General features: G+C 49.7%; 1 protein-coding gene across 1 annotated transcript in view; it reads left to right on the top strand.

The window, feature by feature from the left end:
• Positions 1-22,666, top strand: part of TENM4 (teneurin transmembrane protein 4) — a 731,443-nt gene that overhangs the window by 351,453 nt on the left and 357,324 nt on the right. Inside the window, exon 5 of the mRNA XM_029957014.1 lies at positions 4,204-4,473. Coding sequence (XP_029812874.1) covers positions 4,204-4,473 — 270 coding nt within the window. The remainder of the gene's footprint in view (positions 1-4,203; positions 4,474-22,666) is intronic.

Below are 22,666 nucleotides of genomic sequence, written 5' to 3'. Positions count from 1 at the left end.
CCTGTATACACTGGTCACCAAAGCCTGACCATCCTACTCCAAAGTAACTTTCAATCCATCCCTCTTCTTTATCCCCTTTGCCACTGTCCCTGTTCCGGCCACTGTCATCTCTCTCCGGGAGGGTTGACTGCAGCCCCCTTCACCCAGTGCTGTCCCCTCTGGGCCATTCTCTGCATTGCAGCTACAGTGAAGTCGGGAATGACTCCCCCTTGTCCATTCGTGGCCTCCTTAACCTGGCAAGGGACTTTCCCCAATCCATTTCTCTTCCTGGACTGTTTTGTCCCCTGCCTCTCCACACCCCGCCACCCACGCTCCAACCCTCAGAGCTCCTCATTGTCCCCACACTTGCCCTATTTGTTCCCCACCCTGGTGCTGCAGCGATTCCTATTTTTCTGCCTGCAGATCCTTGAGTCCTCTGTGACGCCTGGCGGGCTGCTGCCAGTCGCTGACTCTGCCTACCTGCTTCCTCTCCACAGCCAGGGTTAGGCAGGCAGCGTGCTGTGTGGTTTATGTACATGTGGACATTGTTATCTAATCCTTATGACAACCGCGAGCTGAATCATTTGCCCCAGATCACAGACGCTCTATACCCTCATATAGCCTGACAGCCACCCAGCCTCTCCCATAGGCCTGAATGCACATCAAAGCTGGCCTGTGTATCGTGCTGCCTCTCAGGCTTAAAAGAGGAAGGATCATTAGCTCTTTTCCAGCTTGTGGTTAGAAGTTCAGACTCTGGCAACCGACCCATCTTGACTGAATTCTGGATCTGGCTTTTTTATTGCCCTCAGCTTCTTCACCTAGGGAATAGGTTAACAGGGATGCCTGCCACCCATAGGATGGTCATGAGGATTAATGAGGATTGTAAATAAAGCACTTGACACAGCACTGGCGTGGAGCAGATGCCCCATAGAGGCTGCCTCCCGTTAACTGCCTTCTCTGGGTGTGGAGAAGGGGTAAAGGGGTATCAGAGCTTTCTTGCAGCTCTGAACTGCCCATGCCTGATAGAGTCCAGTGAGCTCTGCCTGGCCCAGCTTGGCCTGGATGCTGCTCTAGCACAGGAGGCTGCAGTGAGGAGCCTCTTGTCCTTATGAAAAATAAGAATCGGGTGCCGGGGTGGCTCAGTCAGTTAGGCATCCAACTTTGGCTCAAGTCATGATCTCGTAGTCCATGAGTTCAAGCCCCACATTGGGTACTGTGCTGACAGCTCAGAGCCTGGAGCCTGCTTTGGATTCTTTGTGTGTGTGTGTCTCTCTCTCAAAAATAATAAACAAACATTAAAATTTAGAAAAAGAGAATCATTCTCATCTCATAACAGAGTACTTCCTGCCCATTACCTCCCTAGATCCTTAAAAATTCTGTGAGGGTAACAGGTCATAGATTATCACCCCCACTTAAAAGACAAGACAATTGAGGCTTACATGACTGCAGCAGCCCACGTTCACACAACTAGATGTTGAGCGGGTTGGTATGTCAGCCTGTGTCCTAGGATCCTCACGGAAGAGGCCAAAAAGGACGTAAAGCAAACAGATCACTAGGACCTCCCACATTTGGTGAAGTAACTCTTCTGAGCTCACACCTGAGAGGGGCTGATGGCTCCAAGGGATCACTGAGCCCTGGGAGTCCGCCCTCACCTTGCATTTCTCAGTCTACAGATCTCTCTGCTCACTCATATTCACACTGCATCTGACTGCTTAAAAGGGTATATAGGACAAGCCACATGGAAATTGATGCCGCCTGGGCTGTTTATTTCACATTCTTCTGATGTGTGACTGGCTTTCCTTGAGAGGTCCAGCCCATCAGGCCAGAAACATGAGCTGGGGCAGAGGTAGGGGACAAGACAGGGGTGGAGAAGGGAGACCAGAGAGACGTAAATGGGGCGGGCAGGGAGAGAGAGGATAGAAAGCAGACAGGGGATTTGGTCTCCAATGTGGAGTTTCTTCTACTTAGAAGGTGAGCACAGGGGGAGAGCAGACCAGAGAATGGTACCTAGGAGATATTCAGAATATTAAACATCGGTCTGACCCATACCCTGACCAACCAGAATGTCTGTCTGGCCACTGGATAGAGCCTGGAGGTCCCTGCTGTGCCACATTATGGGGGTACTGGGGGGTGTTTATAGGGAGGGGTTTGGAGTAGACAGAGCAGAGCCCGTGGGCACTCGGTAGGCCTGGGCATCAGTTGCCAGCCAGTATAGAACTATCTCAGGGTGTCTGGGTGGCTCAGCGAGTTAAGTGTCCAACTTTCCATTCAGGTCATGATCTCATGGTTCATGGGTTCAAGCCCCATGTCAGATTCTATGCTGACAGCTCAGAGCCTGGAACCTGCTTCAGATTCTGTAACTCCCTTTCTTTCTGCCCCTCCCTACTCATACTCCCTCCTTCTCTCTCTCCCTCTCTCCCTCTCTCCCTCTCTCCCTCTCTCCTTCTCTCCTTCTCTTCCTCTCTCCCTCTCTCCCTCTCCCCCTCTCTCTGTTTCTCTCTGTCTCTGACTCTTCCAAAAATACATAAACAATAAAAATTTTTTATAAAAAGAACGATCTCATGACTTTCACCTCAAATTAAGGCAGGAGCAGCATGAACCACCTGAGCAACAGGGTTGGGGCACCCTGCCTCCCACTGCAGCTCTTATTTCCACAGCAGACCCGCTGGTCCCTGCTCCCCCGCTCCTTCCCTCCCTTTATCCACCCTCCAAAGTACTGCCAGAGGGTCTGCCCATTCTCTTAAAATGTTTACTGAACACCCTGCGCCAGTGCAGAGCTGACTGGGATGCTTGGGGGTATGGGGCTTCTTTGCAGAGTGATGCACACGCGTGTGGTAGGGGCTCTCCCTGCTGGCTGCCCTCCTCGCCTCCAGCAGGTGCCGGCCTCCGCAGGCGTTCCCGGCCAGCCCTGGCCCTGGCTGTAGGAATCCTTCAACACTCAGGCATCTCTCCTCCCGTCTTGACTCTGTTCTCCAAGGTCACTCTCATCTGCAAACCTGTCCTCTGAGCTCCTACCCTCTGCCTGTGTGTTCCCAGAGCATTCTTCGTGGATCTCCCCACTTTGGACTTCCACCTGTAATCATGCATCCAGGTGGATCTCCACCACTTGACTGTACAGCCGGGCGCCATGCCCTACGCATTGCTGTGTGTCCGCAAAGGCCCATGGCCAGTTGGAATTGGCTTAAAAGTGGGAGCTACCTGATTAGAAAGCCATTTCCCAGAGAAGTGGTTTGACTGGGATAGGACTCTTAATGCCTCTGTCCACCCCCTGTTTTTCATCCCCCAAACACTCAGGGGAATAGTAGAAATATGGAGGAAGCCGTCCTTGAACAGACGTTGAGTGAACATTCAGGTGTAACATGGAGGCTGTTTTCCGTGGAAGTCAGCCTTCCCTTTGTTACACACCAATCCCCCAGGGGACGCCCCTCACCCACGTCTTCACAGGCCTCAGTCCTGGATGTTTCCAGGCCTTTCCAAGCCCTCAGGACCTCTAAGCAGTCCAGCCCTGGCTGTGTGCTTGGCTCCCTGGCTTACTCCAAAGCCTGCATATTCCCTCCACCGCCTGGCCCTAGCATGCAGAAGCTGAAGGCCACGCCCACTGGTTTGGTGGGGCCCACTTTTCTCTGCCCATCGCCTTCTTCCTGCCATGCTCCAGGCTTCCCTGACTTCAGAAAGGACCTTCTGGTCCCAGGGCAGCCATCTGCATTGCATCACCTAGGCATCTTCTCTGCTCAGGAGTGCTCCTTTCTGGATCAGAAGAGGAGACCGAAGGCTCAATGTAACAGATATCTACTGAGCCCCTGCTGAGCCCCACATTTTGTTCTAGGCGCAGGGATTTATCAATGAGCACGACAGGGTCCCTGCCCCCACTGAGGTCATCACCTGCAGAAGGGTCAGGCCCTTGATCTACTGCGCAGGATGACCCAGGCCAAGGACTCTAAGGAGGAGCCTGGATACAGCAAGAAGTAGTGACTCTCGCACAGGGTGTAGGCATCAGGGGAGACCTCACAAAGGAGGTGCCGTGTGCGTTGGGCCTTAAAGGATGTGGAGGAGCTGGGCTGATGGGGGAGGGGCAAAAGGAGCCATTTCGGCAGAGGGGCATGCGGGCAGAACACCATGCAAGCTTGGCAGACAACGGTGAATCCTGGGGTAAGGGGCCTGGTTTCTGGCGGGGAGACCCCTTCTCAGGAGACCCTAACTGAGCTCTCCTGCATTTCCTCCCAGGAGCCAACTTCACCCTGCGCGAGCTGGGGCTGGGAGAGGTGACGCCCCCTCACGGCACCCTGTACCGGACAGACATAGGCCTCCCGCACTGCGGCTACTCCATGGGGGCCAGCTCTGATGCCGACGTGGAGGCGGACACCGTGCTGTCCCCTGAGCACCCCGTGCGGCTGTGGGGCCGGAGCACGCGGTCGGGGCGCAGCTCCTGCCTGTCCAGCCGGGCCAACTCCAACCTCACGCTCACCGACACAGAGCACGAGAACACCGAGACCGGTGAGTGGCCCGCCTGGCCTGTGCTGGGCGCCTGGGCATCGGGGCCAGGGTTTAATTACAATATCGATTTCCGGCTCCATTGCTTGGGACTCCGGGAAAGTTGGTGAAAAATTGCCTTACTCTCAGTGGTCAGAAGTCAGAGCCTCTTGCACGGTCACACGAAACACCCACCCACTGGTGACACACCAGAGATTGGGTCACTGCTCTTCGTTTTCGAGTTTTCAGATGGGGGTGCCTAAGGCACAGGGTTATTACTTGCAAGGTGGCGGGGGCGGGGGGAGCAGTGGTAATGGGTCCCCAGCATCTTTCTGTTGCATCAGCTGTATCTGGTCCTGCCTGAGTCCCACTCAGTCTTCAGCCTCCAGGTGCTCAGCAAAGCGAGGGGCGGGGGGGGTCACCACTGGGGCACCCTCCCCCAGTGTCTTAGGCTGGTCAGAGAATGCCCTTTAACAAAAACCATCGTGTTGGGGTAACTGAAAGCCTGAGGGTTTGCTCCCGCTTTCCTCCGATCTCACGTTCAGATCTGGCGACATGCAGGCTCTGGTCTCGATCGCACCCTCCCCTCTGCACCCCTTCCTTCTTCCAAGGCCCAGGAGATGCCGTGGGAGAAAAAGAGAGCAGCTAGTTCACACGCCTCCTTTGTATGGTGGAGGAGCCGGAACCGGTTTCAGAATTTCCCTCCCTGCTTTGGGACCTTGTAGGCAGATGCCTGAGGGGCTCTGGGTTAGTTGCAGCCCTACAGGGCGTTGCTCAGGGGGTCTCCCTGCTTGGGTGCTTTGTGCCCAGCTACTCTCTGGGCAGCTTTGAGAACCCAGGTCAGAACTGAGGAGGCCCCTGCTGAGCCTGTTGCACAGCCTTGGGGAGCGGAGTAGAGACCAGAGATAGCCCCTCTGCCCAGGGAAGGGGGGAGGGTTGTTTCTGAGAGGTCCATAATGGGGTGTGCTAGTGCTCCCAAGCCAGAGTGGGAGGGGCGACGTGAGTGAAAACCGAAAAGGCTGAGTCAGGCACCAGTGCCCCCTACTGGTTTCAGGCCCCAAATACAGGATCCTCCTAATTCCTGTCCAGGCTTCCTCAGCAGAGGGATGGGTGGGGGGTGGGGAGGGAGGAGACCAGGTCAGAGGTGAAGGCTTAGGCAGGTTAATCTCTGGAAAGGATGCTCTAGCTAGCTTATACACAGCAGAGTCCCAGATTTGGAGTCAGGCAGAGACCAGGTAAGGTCAGGGTCAGGTAGGAAATTTATTTTCTTAAAGAGTCAGGTGCAGCAGAGTTCCAAATATCCACTCCACCACCCGTCCCAGAGAGCTCGGAGGTTTTCCTATGGGAGCCTGTGCACCTGTCTGAGGGGGAAGGGAACAGCAGTGCCTAGATACTGGCTTGGCCTTGACACCCTCCCTTGACCTCCAGCCAGCCCTAGGAGGAGGTCGATGACCTCAGCACCAGGGGGAGATCCCCTTCTCTGCAGTGGCAAACCATCCACACTCCTTTATCCACCTTCCCACCAAGGCCCAGGTCAAGGGATCCCCCCCCACCCCCACCATACACTGAAGCAGAGCACAGATTTGGTATGTAAGGCCTCTACAAAGAAAATGGTCTCTGGTGGGGAGGCAGGGAGCCTCAGTTCCATCACTGACCTGGGGTGGGGCACTAGATAAGTTGGATCCTTTCTCTGGACCTGTGTTTTCTCTCCTGTAAAATAAGTAGTTTAAACAGAATCAGCATTTCCCATATCTAAGAATGTTAATAGTTCTTAGGTTGGGGTGGGGATGACAGCAGGAAAGTGCTTGGTGGCCAAATAATGTAGAACACGCCATGTTATTTTAAACCAAGTTCTTTACTGCAGGACTTCTCAGAGCCTTTAATTTATTAACATGCATGCTAATGGGTAAACCACCAAGGAGAGACACATGCAGCATTCCCCAAATTGATTTGGGCATGGAACACTTCATTCTCAGAGCGTCTGATGGGTTTGGTGTTCCAGTGAACACTTTCGGGGAAGAGCTGAGCTGAGTGACATACAGGCCCTTCTAGATCTGGGATTCTGTAATTTGAAGTGTTTGCATTAGGATGAAGGTGCACAAGAAGAAAATGATAATAGCAACATTAGCAATTAGTAGCTGCTGCTAGTCAGCAGCCCCCAAGCACAGTGCTAATGCTTTAGTTCTAGGATCTCATTTCCTACCAGGAACCCTTTGAGATGGGTTAACATGCCCATTGAGATGGGTTAACATGCCCATTTCCTACCAGGAACCCTTTGAGATGGGTTAACATGCTCATTGCTCAGAATAAGGAAACTAAGGCTCTGAGAAGTCAAGACACCTACAAAAGTCACATGGCTAGCAAGACAGGATTTGAACTCAGGCCTACATGACTCTAAGATCTTCATTCTTGTGGCCCTAGTGATAGTGAATTTCCTCCACAGCAAAATACTTAAGTTGTTTGTTCCTTTGAAGGCTTCTTGCCATGGTGACAAATGATCATTTTTCTATAAAGTCATGACTTAGTGAGGTACACGCCACCCACATTATTATATATTCCCTGAGAGCTGAATTAGAGCTGAATTAAGCCTTCGTTGGGAGATAATGACATGGTTGAGGAGCCTCAAGAGCTTCAGCCTTTGATAACAGGGACGGGAACCGGCTGCCTGCTTCCTGTGGCCGGGCCACCTCTTCCTTCTTTTCTGATCATCTGTTTCAACACTGGCTGCAGCACTTAAGGCTTGCTGTTCTTGAGGAAGACAGGCAGGCGAAGGAGGTGGACAGGTGGCTCTAACAAAGATCCCCCGGGCTCTGCAGCCCTTCCAGGCCTGGGCTCCCCAAGCCCACACACCCACAGCTGCCCACGTGCTTGTCCATGTGCCCCTGGGTGGAAAGCTACAGTAATAGCTTTGTTCTGCTCTGGTCTAAATAGTGACCGTGAATCATACTGACAGTGCACAAACCGTAGGAATGGCTCCCTTTTGTCTCCTGATGATGTTGACAGCGCTCTTGGCACATTGTTTTGTCCCCCAACTTACAGTTGAGGACCCGGGCTCTGGGAGGTAAAGGGGAGGGAAGAGCTGACACCACACCCTCCAGAGGAATCTGGGTCTGTCCTGGCTGTTCTCCTTATCTCTCCCTGCCCTCCCATCTCCAGCCCCCTCCCCTCTCCAGCCCCCTCCCATCTCCAGCCCCCACCCATCTCCAGCCCCCTCCTCTGCCCTCCTCTCTTTGTCCCACATTCATGCCCTCCCCCAGTTCTCCTTCCTTGATGAGAACTTGTGTCTTACCTCTAGAACGGGGCTCTATCACACTGGGTACATTAGCCAGTACCTCAGAGTGTAACCACTTTTCAGAAGTACAGGGGAGCCACATGGAGGGCCCACAGAGGGCCCACAGAGGGCCCTCTTCATGCGTGATTGCCTTTAATCCTCATGACAATGCCATGGCATTCCCATTTCTCAGATGAGAAAACAGAGGCTCCAAAAAGTCTCCTGGCAGAGACTATGGAGATGGTAAGTCAGCAGGTCACCAGAGCTTGGGTTAGAACTCCCATCTCTCCAATCCTATAGTGTGAGCCCTTTGCCCACCTCCATTTGAATCAGCAAGTGTTAGACTCTCAGTTGAGGCCACCCAGAATATGTGACCACGTTCTCAGAGATCTTTACCAAATGTGAAATGCAAAGTAACCCCAGCAACTTCTAGCCACAGGAAGGAACATCAACTCTGCCTCCCCACCCAGCCTCGCATTAGTCAATAGTAATTGTCAACAGTATTGATAGTGGTGGAGACTTTTGCTGAGGTCACAGCGATGCAGCGTGCAGCTGCCATCAATAATAACTTTTATGGGGTCCATTAAAGCCAATTCTGCCCCTGAAGGTTAATGTCAGCAGCTTTTATGTCACTGCTTAATATCCAAAATAAATACAGAATTGACTGGGTAATGTAAACACAAATTTTCTGCCTCATGGTCGTCAGGCAAAGCCAGCCCTCAGGCCTCCTCTGTTGAGTGGGGCCAGCAGGCTAGGGGACAGCAAGGAGAAGTTGGCATGAGGCCAGGCACACAGTTGGCATTCAATAAATGTTTTTAGAAAGCCAAGGCTGCTATTTGAGCTCGGTTTCCAACTTCTGGGTCAGGCTGGCAACAATGTGTCAGTTGTAGATGCATATTGTAATTTGTTCTGTGTCTATCCCAAGCTCCCTCAGTGTGCTGGGCATTATTCTGGAATCAGGAGTCTAGATGAATCGCCAAGAAGTGGAGATATGACGACCTTGTGTCTCTGTCTACAGTCGGGGTAGAGCAGGCACTGTTGCAGGATCGAAAGAGAAGCAGTTCTGGAGTCTAAGGAGGAGACCTCTTCTCCTGACGGTGCCCCGTCCAGCTGTGAAACCTTGGGCGAGTCCCCTCACCTCCGCAAGCCGCGACTTCCTCACTTCTAAGACAACATGGCGGTGGACACCTGGGGCTGGGAGAGAGGGGAGTGGGGAGTTAGGGTTTAATGGATGCTGACTTTCAGGTAGGGATGCTGTAAAAGTTCTGCAGATGAGCAGGTGACGGTCGCACAACAATATGAATTACTTAACGCCGCTGAAGCGTACACTTAGCCCTGGTTTAAAGGGTTATGTATGTTTTACCACAGTAATTAACACAGAAACAGTGTGTCATCTTCTTTCCTTGTCGTGTTGCTATGAGCCTATGCTACATTTGTGAAGCATGCAGTCTCTGTTGGTCCTTAATGGAGGATGGCTATCAGTACGAATTTTTTAAGGAGCTGTGGAATGATGGTAAAAGTAGCCATTGGCTTTACCCTGGGGGTGCAAAGGCTCATTTCTTCATTTCACTCATGTTTTGCGCCTGGGCTTGAAGGCCAAGTAGGATTTCACTGAGCATCAGGGATCTGAGAGAGGCATTCCCAGTAGAGAAAATTGTACAAGGCAAGGCTTAGAGGTGTGTGAAGAGGCACGGGAGTCTGAGGAATAGAGAGAATGGACTCTGTGCTTGAATCCCAGAGGCAAACTGAGAAATGCATTTTGAAAAGAAATGATGAACAGATTCACAGTTACCCCCAAATTATCAGGCAGCCTGGGTGTCAAACGGGAAATTATTGGTTAACTTAATTAGGCAGCCAAATTGCTTATTCAGAGTCAGAAGATTAGGTGAGCATCTCCAAAGCACAGTGAGAAAGAAGCTCATTACCGATTTAACTCAATTTATCCTCTACCCTCCCTGGCCCCATGCTCATGAGACTTGGTTTAAAAAAATCTATAAGAATCTCTATCATTAATTCCCTGAGTGGCCAGAAAGTGCAGCTACCCAGCCACTGAGTACACAAGCCTCCGTCTTCTGAGACAGGAAGCCGGGCTCCCTCAGCCTGAGTAGAAGTTGGACGCCTGTGTTTGACTACTCTTCTGCCTCGTGAGCTGGCCTATATTCCCTCTCTGGAACATGGAGGAATTAGTGAGTTAGATTCTCCACCTGGGCAGTGTGATCTGTGTACCATGAGTGCTGTGAAGCCCCAAGTTCCAAAGAAGCATTAGAAACAACCTACTAGAGAACCTGGGATCTGAGAATCTGGGAGCTAGAAGGATTTTAGAGACAACAAGCCCATTAACTCTTGACCTTTCCAGCCAAGAAAACTGAGATTCAGAGAGGCTGGGCAACTTGCTGAAGGTTGCACAGCTAGTAAATGACAGAACCAGAGTCTGAGTCCACATCTGCCTCTCCTCAGTGCCAATGATCTTTCTTGGCCACTGCACTCCACAGTTTGTTCTGTTTTATAGAAACGTGTCTATCAGTTCAACATGTACAATATATATAATCTAGGAGGTGACACTGGCTGTTTCCAGAACATAGTGTTCTTTGTCAGGATTAGAAGCTTGCAGAAAAGAAACCAGACCCACATCCTGTTAGAGTTGATGTGGAGCTAGAGATCTTCCCAGGCCACTCTCAGATTGTGACATACTGGGCAAAAGACGTTTAAAGTAGGGATCATAGAGGTTTAAGAGAGAAATTCCAACCAGAAGGTATCTGAGAAGTTTTATGGAAGAAGTGCTGGCCACTGGGCTTTGAGGGATGGGAGAGACTAACAGGTAAAAAGGGGGATCGGACACCTTGTGTAGACACCTTGTGTAGACAAGGTGTGAAGGTAGACAAATAGCAGGTGTGCCCCTGGAATTAGAAGATAGGAGTATAACTGAGAATAGAGGGAAGGGATGTGTTTGGAGGGAAGGTTGGAGAATAAGCAGGATTCTGTCATTTAACAACTATTTATTGAGCACCTACCATGTGTCATTTACTGTTTTAGGTCTTGGGGTTCCATCATGATCAATACAGATCAAACTACCCACTTCGCAATGCAGAGACTTGATGACAAATAAGTATAGAAACTAAATGATGCGGAATGTTATCAGAAAGGGGGTAGGGAATTCCAGAATGAGAGCAAGGTTGTGCTTCTAAATATGGTGGCCAAAGAAGGCTTCACTGAGAAGGTCATGTTTGAGGTAGGCCTGGGAGTGAGTGCTGAGGAGGTCTGGACAAAAAGTGATCCTGGCGGAAGGGTGAACAGGTTCAAAAGCTGTGAGGCAGAAGCGTGTCTGGCTTGTTTGAAAAGCAGCAACGAGACCAGTATAGCCAGGAGGAGAGGTCAAAGAGGTGATGTGGGGCAGGCCGTTGCATGAGCAGTCATGGGAGCGTCCTGAGCAGAGGAGGGACCAGCTCTGACTAACGCTAGGACAGGAGCATTCTGGAAGCTCTGTTGCGAGTAGACTCTAGTGGGCCATGTCAATGTAGGAAGCTATTGCTATAATCCAGAGAAAGAGGATGGGGACTAAACAACGAGGAAGCATGGAGGCCCTGAGGATGGGCCTGGGGAAGGGAACAAGCCACCTCTTCCCTGACCCCTCCAGGGCCTTGCAGTAGCGAGGAAGACCTCCATACTCAGGTTCTTGGACCAAGAAGGGCTCCCAGGTACTTTCAGGGGAGGGGCACATTTGACCTTCAGCCCAGTGGCAGAGTCCTTGAGTGCTGGCCTATCCCATGTCGCAGCCCATGCTCTCTCATGGCCTTGGTTTTGAGCCAAACCTCCTGCTCATCCGTCATCCCACACTCCAACCTGCTGCTGACCTCGCTGCCTGATTCTCACTTCCCGTCTTTCCTTACCTCCCACATGAGACTCTTGGCACCATCTTGTTTTGTTACTATCTTGGCTTCCCTTCAGCCATAATTCCATAAAACCCTTCCTTCCACCTGGTTCCCTCAAAATGCCCTGGTGAAGTGGGACACCAGGCCTCCTCACCATAGCTTCCCATATGCTAGGATTGCCTAGGACCTGGAAGCCAGTGTCTGACAGCCACTAACATTGTTGCTCTTGGAATTTCTTTGTCAGAGGATTTTAAGGAGTCCTGGCCCAGTTTAGATGCTCCCCAGTCAACAGGCACTGGCGAGCTCTGTTGCTCTCCCTGGTGGGCAGAGCACGCCAACACAAGAGCACCTTCCTTCCGAACTGGGAAGAGGAAAAGAGAGGGGGAGATTCAAAGCTCTGCCAAATTAAGATGGATTGCATTCTCGAAACTAGGTTAGGACCTGCTGTGTGCTGAGAGGTACAGTGAATCGCAGTTTTGCTTTCAATTTGAGCCAACACGATTTTCAATTCATTGGAAGCAATGATGTGCACAATGACAAACTTCCTACCGGAAGGTGTTTTCCAGGCATCTTCTTTTCCCATCAGTAAGCCCAGCTCTGTCCCGGGAGAGTGGATCCGGAATGACTTCAGGGGGAAAAGGAGTGACTGGTGGTGGGGAAAGAGCTCCCTTACCCACAGGAGCCTCATTCCTGTGGCAGGGTATGTGAAATCCAGGGATAAACCTGGCTTCAATTTTAGGCTCTGTCACCAGTCCCAGTGTGACCCTGAGCAAATCACTTCTTTCTCCAGGCATTAGTTTTCCCATCAGCCAGATGGGGTTATTGGAATATTGGGCAGCAAGATGACTTAGAAGGAGAATGGGCTTTGGGGAGAACCCCAGCTTAGCCTCCCAGGGATTGGGTGATTTTGTGCAACCTACTGAATCTCACTGAGCCGTGGTTTCTTCATCTGCATCCTGGAAATGAGCGTGTGCCTACCTCCTCAAGTTGTAACGAGGCTGAAAGGTGACTGAAGGAGTCAGTACTGTGCTTTCCAAACTGGGTCATGACTGATCCTGAGATAGAGGCTGTGGCCCAGCACAGTCATTTATAATAACATTAGCAAAGAGAACCAGGAGGAGCAGAATAGAGTTCATAACACACAGTAAAGTAAGTCAGTGTGTGAATTTTTATTTTAATCATCCTTTACATGCAGCACCTTCACTAGGTCATTACCTGTAATGTATTTCTTACCGAGGAGTTCATTTAGAAAAAAAAAAAGTTAAAAATAGCCAAATCATGGGAAGAGCCTAAAGGCCCATCACCTGATGAATGGATCAAGAAGATGTGGTTTATATATACAATGGAGTACTACATGGCAATGAGAAAGAATGAAATCTGGCCATTTGTAACAACGTGGATGGACCTCGAGGGTGTCATGCTAAGCGAGATAAGTCAGGCAGAGGACATACCATATGTTTTCACTCATAGGTCTAACAGGAGAAACATAACAGGGGACCATGGGGAGGGGAAGGGAGAAAAATAGTTAGGGAGAGGGAGGGAGGCAAATCATGAGAGACTCTTGAATACTGAAAACAAACGGAGGGCTGAAGAGGGAGGGGGAAAGGGGAAGGGGAGTGATGGTAATGGAGGAGGGCACTCGTCGGGGAGAGCACTAGATATTATATGGAAACCAACTTGACAATAAACTATAAATTTAAAAAAAGTTTGAAAAAAGTTTAAAACTAAAAATGGGGTACCTGGTACATAGCAGGACTCTGTGTGTGCCAATTCCTTCCCTTCAAGAACCCTTTACCTTGAAGATTCCACAATACATGAGGTCATCATCTTGTCCCAAAACTGTTGGACATCGCACCTCTAAGACCGCTTTACTGTGAATGAGTATAGATTTGGCAGGGCCTCACGATTCAGTAGAAGGAGGCTGGGCTCTGGGACCAGATCGACTTGCCCAGCGTCACAGGGCATGTATGATGATAGAGCTGGCATCCCTGGTTTGTGGAACGCAGCCGTCTCTCCTATGAGAATGGCCAGTGGGGTGACTAACACGCCCTAGGGTAGCTGTGAGCTGTGAAGACAGCAGGAAAGGCACCCCAGACAGGAAGAGCTGACTCGGGAAGCTCCAGGGGGCTGGAAGAGCCGTCCCTGGGTTCACGTAACCAGACGAATCGCTCCAGTTGGCACAAAGGCAGCTGGAGAGGAACTTGGGCACGTGTACGTGAGCACCACCTGCAACTAGCATGTTGAGGAAATCTGCCTTCCCCCGACTCATGGGTCCTCATTACAAATTTAATTCCACACTAATCAAGCCAAACAGATTGACCACAGTATAGAAATGGCTCTCTTTCCTTTGACTTTGGGCTGGAGAGAAGCATGTGGAACAAAGTGTGAGGAAGGGCTCCTGGGAGTTCACGGGAGTCTGATGCATGACACAGAGTGCAGAGAGGTTAACAGTGGTTACTTACACGATGTGGGTCCAGACCCTGTGCAAACCCCACAACATACCCCTTCAGGCGAGATCTCAGAGAAGGCCAGACCCTCCCCTACACTCTTCCCAAAGTGGCAGGCCCGACTTCTGATGATGGGGACCAGCAATGGTGAAGAAAAGGAACATTAAACTAGCAGACAAAAGCCTCAAGTCTGACACCCGGCTCTGTGCACCATTCGGGAAATAGCAAACGGCTTGTCCTGGCTGAGCCGGCGGGGATTAAGAGAGAAAAACTGGACTCCACCATGGCAGAGGACAGTTCAGAACTGCTGGCTCAGGAGCTCAGCCTTTCCCGGAATGTCATAAGGAACCACAAAAAAAGGTTTAAGCAGGGAGAGGTCAGAGGGGGCAAATGCTTTCCCTGATCCAGGTGAGGACATCAACCAGTAAGACAGAGTGTGTGTTTTCCATTCTGTGGTGATCAGATTGCCACCTACACCACCGTGGATGGAACAATGGAACGGGGTCCTAAGTTCACATGTTGAAGCTCCCGCCCCTAATTTTATGGTAGGTAATTAGGTTTAGATGAGTTCGTGAAGATGGGACCCTCGTGATAGGATTAGTGCTGTTGTAGGACCAGGAAGAGGGAGACAGTGTTGTCTCCAGGCATGTGCAAGGAGGAAGGCCCGTGTGAGCATGTGGCAGGAAGGCGGCCGTCTGTAAGCCAGGAAGAGAGGCCTCGCCAGATCCTCACCATGACGGCACGCTCCAGAGCTGTGAGAACATGTATTTCTGTTGTTGAAGCCAGGCTGTGGGCTTTTGCTGGGGCAGCCCAGGCTGACTAAAAGCCTAAGTAACTTGCCAACCAGGAAGTCCCAAAGCTGACACCTGACACAGGGCTGTCTTTCCCGAAGCTCTCACCCCTGCGCACATTGCCTCATGGAGAAGGGAATGCAGAACTGTCTGAGTGGGTGACTGCCAATGATTTTGTGAGTGAAAAAGGTGCCAACATTCGAGACCATGCCCTCTGAAGAACAAAACAAGAACCAAATGCTTGGTAATTCACACCTTTACCCACAGACTCACTAGACTACGAGGTTTGAACACCAGCTCTTCAATGTATTAGCTAGGTCACCCTGTGTTAAACCAGCGGGTTTCCGAATCTCTCCATGCCTCAGTTTCCTTGCCAGTACAATGGGAATAATTCTCCTGACTACTTCTTAAGAATGAAATGAGCTCAGAGAGTTAAAGCACTTAGAAGAGTGCCGGGAGCATAGGAAGTGCCATATAAGCCCAGGCTATTGTTACTATTCATTGTACAGCACATGGTGATTTACAAAGTGTTTTCACATTCTGTTCAACATTCGCAGCAGCCTTGGAGGCAGATATCTGGGTCTTCGTGGTTTTGGAGGTGCTCTGAGATTACACGGCTGGGAAGTGGTGGGGATGGAATTCGACCCCAGGTCCCTCTGACCCCACACCCACACGCTGCCGTCCATAACTGTAACTGGCGGTTGGCCAGCCTGGCTCTTTCCGCCAGAGATGAGTCCCCAGCTACCAGGGCCTGATTTTGCTCAGGCCCGTTTCTCCCAGTCCGCACTCTGAGAAGGATCTCAGTCTGTGCCTCTTTGTTCAGGAAGGAAGTTCCTTTCAAATAAAGAGCCGAACCCTTTATGTTCCAAGCGCCGAAGAGGACTTTTCTTTCCACTGCCACTCAGCAGCCCAGCTCCTAAATGAGTTTTCTGTGCTCAGCTTTGTAGGACCTTAGCAACAAAACAAATTACTTTTCTGAATGTGCCTCCAAAAAGGAAATAATCATATGGAACAAACCAGGGTTGAAGTGTGGTATAAACAAAGGGAGATTGTTTGCCATTCCAGCTGCTTGTAAGGATGGGAGAGGGAGGAGAGCGGGCCGTGGTGGGTGTGAAGTGGGCTGTGAAAATGCGGAGGAAACTCTTCAATAGGAACCAAATGGGCTAAGTCAGAAGGTAGACAACTCATTAGAAGTGAGGCACCGCGGGCATCTCGCAAGTCCTGTAGCCTTACATGGTAGGTTAGGAAAAAAAAGAGAGAGAAAGAGAGAAACTGCTCAAGTCCAAAGGATTTACCCTTCTTTCTACAAACATCTACAACTTCTGATAATTTATTAGCTCTGCACTACTGTTAGCAGTGCTAAGAGATGCATTTTATTTGGAGAAAATATCGTGTCACATTTTTCCCCTCAGCTAGATTTAAAAAGCTCTTCAAAAGTCAGCTGTGGCACAGGGCCATTGTTACTCACATTTGGGGAGTGCGTAATATAGTGCTCAATGTCCTTTAATACCCAGCATTTCATAAATTATCACATTAACTCCCCGGTCTAGGGCACCTGAGCCTACACCCTGACTTTGAACCCTGTCAGTGGACCTTTGAACTCGGAGCCCATGCTAGTGTGCAGGGGGAGTGCCCAAGTCTAAGTGAGTCCTAAATAGACTCAGAGGGCTCAGCATATATAGTGGGATGCATGGCTAGGATTTATTACAGCAAAAGGACACAAAGCAAAAGGACAAAGGGAAAAGGTGCGGAGGGTGAAGTCTGGAGGAAGCCAGGCACAAGCTTCCAAGAGTCTCTCCCAGCAGAGTCACTGGGGATGGGCCTGATTCCCCCAGCAGTGAGTGGTAATGACCTGCAAAGTGCTGTCTACCAGGAAGCTCGAAAGAGGCCCTGTGCCCAAAGATTTCATCAGAAGGATGGACACACAGGTGCCTTCTGTCTAACTCATGCCACAATTTTAGACTCTCAGGAAGAAAGCACTCCTTATTTGTACACACAGTCTAGGCATGGTCAAGCCACTAAAAAAATGTTTACTTATTTTTGAGAGAGAGTGTGTGTGTGTGAGCAGAGGAAGAACAGAGAGAGAGAGAGGGAGACAGAATGTGAAGCAGGCTTCAGGCTCTGAGCTGTCAGCACAGAGCCCAACATAGGGACTGCAAGATCACGACCTGAAATGACATCAGGCACTTAACCGACTGAGCCACCCCTGTGCCTGGGTGTCTTAAATCTTAGGTAGAAGCCAGGAAGAATGAAGTGAGGTGAAAGTCATAACTGGAAAAGAAGCACTTGTCACTCATTACCCATGACATGGGGACGTGCATTCATTTTGCCATTTGGACAATGTTCTGTTTGCAGAGTGTCCTGGCTTTTGTCTCGATCCATTACAGTCAGAACCCCCTCCTCTGAAGTTGGTGAAATTGTTTATATTCAATAGGAGAAAGCGACCACCCAGCTGTGAATGCCAGGCCAGTTCTTGGCTGTCAAGGACTGCTTTGCTCTTTCTTATCCCAAACCAAAAGACACGGGAACAGACCCCCTGTCTCAGGCTGACAGCTTGCTTGGAGAGCCTTCAGTGACCTGTGCCCGTGATAGATCTCAGTGTCCCAGGACGATAATAATGAAAATTACTTACTTAATAATAAGCACTGTTATATTAAGTAAGTACTATTAAATAATTATTTAACAATATGTGCTCAAATAATGCAAGCTATTTACTGAATAGTTATGATAGGTCAGGTACCGCATGAGCCTCTTTACATAATTTCATTTCATCCACTTAATATCTTTGCAAGATTGCTGTTTTGTTTTCGGCAGATAAGGAACTAGGGACAGGTCACGTGACTTCCCAGGCCCACGTATATAAGAGGTAGGGGGAGGGGAATTCAAACATGGACCTGCCCAGCTCGAAAACCCATGCTTGTCCCCTGCCCCAGGCGTCTTTGTCATGTGGCTCCTACAGGGCCCTGACAGTAATGACATGCCAAGCCGTGAGCTGTGGCCCAGACTGTTCAGCTCTGGGATTAACCCAAGGTGTGGTCCCATTCAGGCAGGGCAACCGGAGGCGGGGGTTGTGGTTGAGACCACAAAATGGCACAGGTCGCCTACGCCCAGACCCTGGCAGAATGTAGTGATTCCTGGGAGCTGCTGTCGTGACTCCAACAAGTGAGCTCATCCTGGCATCCCCCGAGAGGGAGAGGGAGCTGGATCTATTTTTTTATCCTTGCACAGTTGACTAATTAATATGAAAAAGAGCTGCCCATTATTGATTAACTTTGTATTCCATGACGACAATGTCTTAATGAATCTCAGTGTCTACAGCTCAAACGCTCGGGTGGGACTTTTAAGTCGGAGTGATGGCTAACCTTGCCGTCCCCTTCAGAGGTTCTGCATTGTTTAGCTGGGGAACGCAGAAGAATGCGAAGCCCTGTTTCAGTTGGTGCGTAGGCTGGAGGCGTTACTTATCTTTCAGGGGACTGTTTTGTATTTATCTAGAAGCCTTTTCACAGATGTGTGCAGCTCTAGGCCAGACCATGGTTCATTTATCTATTTCAGAAGAATCAGGACCTGACACATGAGCTTCTGTAAATGGGGTTCTTACGGCATTCTGTGAAGGAGCACGCCGCATCTCAGGGTACTAGACGGAGGCCCAGGGAAGCAGACAGGAGAAGGCTTGAATACTTACTGGATGCTCTACTAGTTTTCTCGAGATCCTTTACAAAGTGTCGCTAACCGGGTGGCTTCAAACAACAGAAACTATTTGCCTCACAGCTTCTGAGGTTGGAATCATGAAATCGGGGCACTGGCACAGCCATGTGTGAGGGAATCTTCCCTCATCTCTTCCGAGTTTCTGATGGGTTGCTGGCAGTCATGGGCATTCTTTGGCTTCAGCTACAGGATTGCAATCTCTGTCTTCCATAATATGTGGTGTTCTCTCGTATGTCTCTGTCTTCATATAAGAATCCCAGTCTTGTTGAATTAGAGGCCATCCTAAGCTAGCCTTGGGTCTCATCATAACTCATTACGTCTGTAATGACCCTATTTCCAAATAAGGTCACATACTGAGGTGATTGGAGTTAGGACTTTGTCTTAGTTTACTCACACTGCAATAGCAAAATACCACTGACTGATGGCTTATACAATAAACATTTATTTCACACATTACTGGAGACTGGGAAGTCCAAGACCAAGATCAAGATCGGTGTCTTGTTAGAGACGGTTTCCTAATCCATAGATGGCTGCCGTCTTGCTGTGTCCTCACACGGCAGAAGGCTGAGGAAGCTCTCTGGAGTCGATTTTATAAGGGTATTAATCCCATTCAGGATTACTCATGGCCTGATTGCCTTCCAAAGGCACCACCCCTTTAAATGATCACACTGGGGGTTAGAACTCCAACATATGAATTTGGGGGGACATAAACAGTCTGTAGCAGGCTTTAACTTGGTTTTTGGGGGGGGAGGAGAATAATTCAGTCCATAACCAATGTGTATTAGGTACCAGGTACTTTGACCCCACCACCATGTAGCCACCAGACTCTTAAGTGAATTTGGAGCTTCTTAATGCCCTCGGCATGATAAACAGGAGCACCCACTTCTGTCTGAGTGATATGGCAGTTGCAGCTCTCCACACTGGACTGGCTGCAGCTTCCTTTCCCTCTCCCTGGCATACCCCACCTCACGGCCAAACCAGCTGGGTCAGGACACCAAATTTGAGGCCTTCTCTAAGCTGGGGAGCCTCTTCATTGGAGATGTGGGTGCCACAGAGAAGATTCCCGCCTGAGACCATGTGGGAGACTGTGGGGCTTTGCCGTTAACAGCAGGGGGGGTGTGTGCAAGGACTCGGCAGGGCATCTGGTTTGAGTGTATGGGGGGTAGGAACATATGTATATGTGGGATTGCAAATAAAAAGTACAGATCCACTCAATGGTGTGTGAGTGCAAGCATGTGGTAACGTCAGTGTAGTTACATTAGCAGAGGAATTAATGTGCAGCCGGCTGTGGGGAACAGGTGAACGCCCGCAGACGGGTTTGACTGCACGTGAGGGTGTGTCTGTGCACGTCTGCGCATGCGCGAGGGAGTGGTGGGCTTTCTGCCAGAAATCAGGTGGTTTAGAATCAGGCAGCAGCCAAAGGTGAAATCTTCCTCTATAAAGATGGAGAAGAAAGGCTTTGGGGGCCTTTTTTTTAATTTTGAAAAAGAAAGAGAGAGAGAGAGAGAGAGAGAGAGGCATGATCCAGTTAGTGGTTGTTAATTAGGAACAGGTCCCAGGGAAGCTGCCTGTGCAGCAGCACCAATAAATCACTCATTAACTGTCCATGGCTGCCTGCCTCCAAGCCAGGCTTCTCTGTAGCTGGAGCTCAATCACAGCCAGGCGAGGGCCGTCCCACTACTACAGATGAGTCAGATGAGAAGGAGCTGAATATCTCCCAGATCCCCGTCCATCAGTGTCCCCAGGATGCACTAGGCAAGAGAGAGGGCTGAGCCCCCATTCTTTGATTCAAGTCCAAGTTCCTCTACATCAGAACCCGCTCCCCCCATCCCATGGGACCCCTGCTGACCTTGTTGGCCTCTTACCGTTGTGCATTGCCTCAGCTTCTAATTCAAGCACTGCCTGGTTACAGCCTCTTGCACTGCCTTGCACATGCCTGCTATGTCTACCTGTGTCTCACACAGAGGTGAGCATGGCATGGGTACTCAGGAAATAAATTCTTGCTTGAGCCATCCCTGCCAACTTTGTCACCAAGTAACATTCACCAGCAATGTTTTAAGGCATTGAATTTAGCTAAAACTGCCATAGACTTCCCCATAGGAGTTGGGAAAGGTAGTGACCACTTAATGGGTACAAGGATTTGCTGATCTTTCTAATCTGATTAGCTACGTGCTCCTTGGAGATGTTTCTATCAGTGCCCTGACCTCCTTGCTAAGCAGTAATTTCAGGACAGTGACTTTGGAATGACATTCTTTGTTTTTGTTTACTTTTTAAAATATGTAGAATCAATCCACATCTCACAGCCTCTCCTTTGGTGCTTAACTGAAATGTGTTGAAAGGCTTAAGGGATAATTACTATCTCCCCCACACAGAAAAAGATATTTGGTCAAATGAAGTCATTCTTTAATCTGGTTGAGGTATGGGGCTCATGGGGAACTGGGTGTCAGAAGCTCTTAGTTTAGGAAGCTTAGGAACCCCATCTTTGGGGCCAAATCCAGACATAACCCTGGCAGCATGAAGTTGAAAGACAGTAGGATTATGGATTGGTGGAAACTGGCAAAAATATGTCATCAGTGTCTTTCCTCCAGACACTGAGGCATAAGCCAGGATCTGCAGTAGTTTTGGTTGGCATCAGTACAGAGATACTTCAGAGAGAGGAATCAAAGGTTAAATCCTGCCTCTGGAATCAAATAGAGATTAAAAAAAAATATAGAGCAGTCTACTGGTGGGGTGGGGGGGAGAGGGCTATGGAATGGTTATTATAAACTATTTTCTTTTGACTCTGGAACTTGCGTTCCTTTTTCTAGGCTTCTTTGCCCATTCATCCATTCTTGCATTCATTTGTTCATCAAATGTGTATGGAGAACCTGACATTTCCAGGCCCTGTTTTAATGATCATTGGCAGAAATAAGATTTCTATAGTAGTCAGTTTAGGTCAATTTATGTTGCAGTAACAAGTAACCCTCATATTTCTATAACTTAACAGAGTTTATTTCTCATGTCATGTACTCATCATGCTTCAGGGGGGTGGGAGGAAGGGTTTCTTCACACAGTCTCTCAAAACCCAGGCCTATCAAGGCTCCACCATCTATAGCTGTGCTAACTGGAGCAATTGGCCTTCTTGGCTGCTTCTCACAGCCCACGGGCTTGACATAGTCATATGGCCTCACCTAACAGCCAGGGAGCAGGAATGTGTGCTCCTCCTGTGTGCCCAGAAACAGAAGCCACTGTACAACTTAGCACGAAAAGGGCTGGGGTATGAACACAATTGAATACCTGCCTGTGAGACGGTTCCATCTAATGGAAGAGACAAGTGGACAGATCTAAGAGCTGGAGGGTGTCACGAGTATGCTGCAGAGGGGAAACGGTGTTGTGATATAAGATCGGGGGCGGGGGCATTCACTAGAATCTTCCAGAATGGAGCTAGGGGGTGCTGGCACTCTGGCCATAAGACACTGTGGCATGTTCCCTTGTGCATGTATGGTGTGACTCCTGGAGTGTATAGGCTTGTGTAGCAAGAGGTGAGTCTAGATGCGCAGGGCCCTGGGCAGCCCCTGTAGATATTTGAACCTTCTTCTGTAAGCGAAGGAAAGCCATCAGAGGGCTTTAACTAAGCAAGGACATGACCCACCCTCTTTGTGTTTTGGAAAGATCACCCTGGCTTCCACGTGAGGAAGGAGAGTGAGCGACAGATGGTGGCACATAACATCAGGGTAGTGGGCATGGGGACAGATACGAGAGGTACTTAGGTGGAAGAACTGATGAAATTTGGTGACTAAGTAAATGTAGGCTGTGGGAGAGGACCTGGATCCAGGCTGGTGACCCCACTTTTGATTGGTGTAGCTGTGGATGCAGTAGGAAATACCGGAGGACGCTTGTGGGGAAAGATGGAAAGATAAGCTGAGTATTAGATATTACTGAGTTCGAAGTGCCTTTGGAAACTCCAAGTCAAGATGTCCACAGAACACTTGGATATTAGGGCCTGATGCTTGGGAGAGGCTAGGACTCTTAGAACTCAGTACTTAGGTACTGTTCATACCCCTCTGGAGTATCTAATAAATGAAAGGTGGGAGTAACCTATGCTGAGAATAGTTCTTTCCTCCAGGGATCTCAAATTATACATCTATTGGTAAC

Source organism: Suricata suricatta, chromosome 11 (genome assembly GCF_006229205.1).
Source record: "Suricata suricatta isolate VVHF042 chromosome 11, meerkat_22Aug2017_6uvM2_HiC, whole genome shotgun sequence".
NCBI lineage: Eukaryota > Metazoa > Chordata > Mammalia > Carnivora > Herpestidae > Suricata > Suricata suricatta.
This window is presented reverse-complemented; position numbering and strand designations above follow the sequence as displayed.